The 2,541-nt window shown below is 38.7% G+C and overlaps 1 gene segment (V, D, J or C); it reads left to right on the forward strand.

The window, feature by feature from the left end:
* The first annotated feature begins 984 nt into the window (after positions 1–984).
* On the forward strand, positions 985–1,630 carry LOC110543772 (immunoglobulin kappa variable 4-1-like). The segment is given in 2 exon segments: positions 985–1,033; positions 1,218–1,630. Coding segments are annotated over 2 exon segments (462 nt in total).
* The last annotated feature ends 911 nt before the right edge of the window (positions 1,631–2,541 follow it).

Raw genomic sequence — 2,541 nt, forward strand, 5'->3', positions numbered from 1 at the left:
GACACCAGATCTCATTATAGATGGCTGTGAGCCAACATGTCGTTGCTGGGAATTGAACTTAGCACCTCTAGAAGAGCAGCCAGTGCTCTTAACCTCTGAGTCAGCTGACTGAGAGTCCTAGCTTCTTTCTTATCAATGTTAAAAAATAGGAAATTTAATTGTTAACTTCCTTTGAATGACAACATATATGCATGTTAATGGAATCCCACGCAATGAGAGACAGAAGAGTGTGTACATACATACATTTGATATGGTGTCTAGCTTTCTTTCTATGTCAAATAAACTATTCATCACAGGTTGCCGGCATATGTCAATTTCTCATCTGTCAACATACCAAAATCTGAGATTTAAGCACCTGTCAACAAATTCTTGTAACCATTGACCTGACACTCTACCCATAAACTTTTCTGTTATACTATTTATTCTCTTTTATCTTCTACTTTACTTCTCTCCTCTCCATATTTTGCCATCCCTCCCCAATCTGGATTTCCCTTTTCTTCTCTCCATCCTATCCTTTCTTTCCTTTCTCTCACCTCCTCTTCACTTTCCCCTTCTTTCTTTCCTTTCTTCTTTTCCCCTTCCCGAGTTTCTTTCTGGTGCTGTTGATCATGATATTTATTGTTTCCTCAGAAATGAAATAAAAGGGTTTTCTAGTATTATTTCTGTAGAAGTTACTTAGCATAAAATTTTTTGATTTTTAACAGAAGTCTGTCATGAGTGCATCTTGATATTTGTGGTTTGAGAGCTATAATTGGTCCTTGAAGTTTTATGTTGACTTTTCTTCCAATGATTGCCTTATCCCTGTGATGATATTTTTGGTTTTAGATTTAACCTGGATACTCTCACAATGCAATACCCAGGCTATTCACCCTCCTATTTGATAACTACTTTGCATAGTTTCCTACAAGCCAGCCCAGCTGTCCACATTTTATAAACCAGACCTTTGTAGTAAAACTGAAGCATCAGACAGACAGGGGCATGAAGATGGAGTCAGAGGCCCAGGTTTTCCTATTCCTGCTGCTCTGGGAGTCTGGTGAGACATTAAAGAATATTAGTATATCATCAATATAATTCATTTGTAGAGAAACAGCTATTTACTATTGGAATCCAATTGTATTCAGGCAATGCCATTATAAAAGGCATTGTATAACCTAACATTTGTATCAGGAATTTATTTTGTGTATATGTGAATACTCATTGTTTATTTCTGATTGCAGGTGCTGAAGGGAACATTGTGATGACCCAGTCTCCTGAATTCATGTCCACGTCTGTAGGAGACAGGATCACCTTAAGTTGCAAGTCTATTCAGAATGTAGATAAGTATGTAGCTTGGTTTCAACAGAAATCAGGGCAGCCTCCTAAACTGCTAATCTACGATACATCCACTCGGCACACTGGGGTCCCTGATTGGTTCACAGGCAGTAGATCTGGGATGGATTTTACTTTCACCATCAGCAGTGTGCAGGATGATGACCTGGCAGTTTATTATTGTCAGCAGCATAGCAGCTCTCCTCCCACAGTGCTTCAGCCTCTAACAAAAACTTCATTGAGAGTTTCACCAGCTGCCTGCAGCACACACAGCCCTTGGGCTGCACACTTCCCCCTTCTGCCTGAGATTTTCTATGCATGATTAATTGATCCTGCATTCAGCAGTAAATTAATCCAGAGATAGCCTTCATTCTTTTATAGTTTTGGCAAACATAGTTATATTTATATAAAGAGTGAGAAGCTAAGTTAAGAGATTTAGAAGTTGGGGTGTTGCACCTAGAGGATACAGTACAAGCAAGACACATTAGTGAACTTTACAGTGTCATGCTGGCTTTAGGTATCTCCATGTTAACCTTTAGGCTACAATGAATCTATACAGAAATAGGATAAAATTTAAAATCATTTACAAATATGCAGCACCATGAGTTTATTAGTCTAGATTTAAGAATCCACAGCAATTTAGTATTGAACTGGGCAGTACTCATCTTGCATTCAATTCTTTCAGAGTTGGCCAAAGATTTATAATACCAGCTGCAAGGGTTAAATCCCTTTAACAACCATCAACATTCATTGAATATTATGCTAAGAATATTTATGCTAATTAAACTTTGAAAATATTAGGACATGTTTGCTGGTTTATGGGATTTTGGATTCTCATGGCTATTCAAATATATCTTATGAAAGATGGGGGAGATAGTAAGACCTGGAAAGAACAGGATCTCCACAAGGAGAACAGAACAAAAGAATATGCACACAAGAGTCTTTTCTGAGACTGATACTCCAACCAAGGACCATTTATTGATATAACCTAGAACCCCTACTCAGATGTAGACCATGGTAGCTCAGTATCCAAGTGGGTATCCTAGTAATGGGAACAGGGACTGTCTCTGATATTAACTCAGTGGCTGGTTCTTTCATCACCTCACCCCAAGGGTGGAGAAGCCTTGATAGGCCACAAAGGAGGACAATGCAGCCAGTCCTGATTAGACCTGAAAACCTAAGGTCACAGGGAAGGGGAGGAGGACCTCCCTTATCAACAAATAAATAAATAAA

This window comes from Meriones unguiculatus, chromosome 5, assembly GCF_030254825.1.
Source record: "Meriones unguiculatus strain TT.TT164.6M chromosome 5, Bangor_MerUng_6.1, whole genome shotgun sequence".
In the NCBI taxonomy this organism is placed as follows: domain Eukaryota; kingdom Metazoa; phylum Chordata; class Mammalia; order Rodentia; family Muridae; genus Meriones; species Meriones unguiculatus.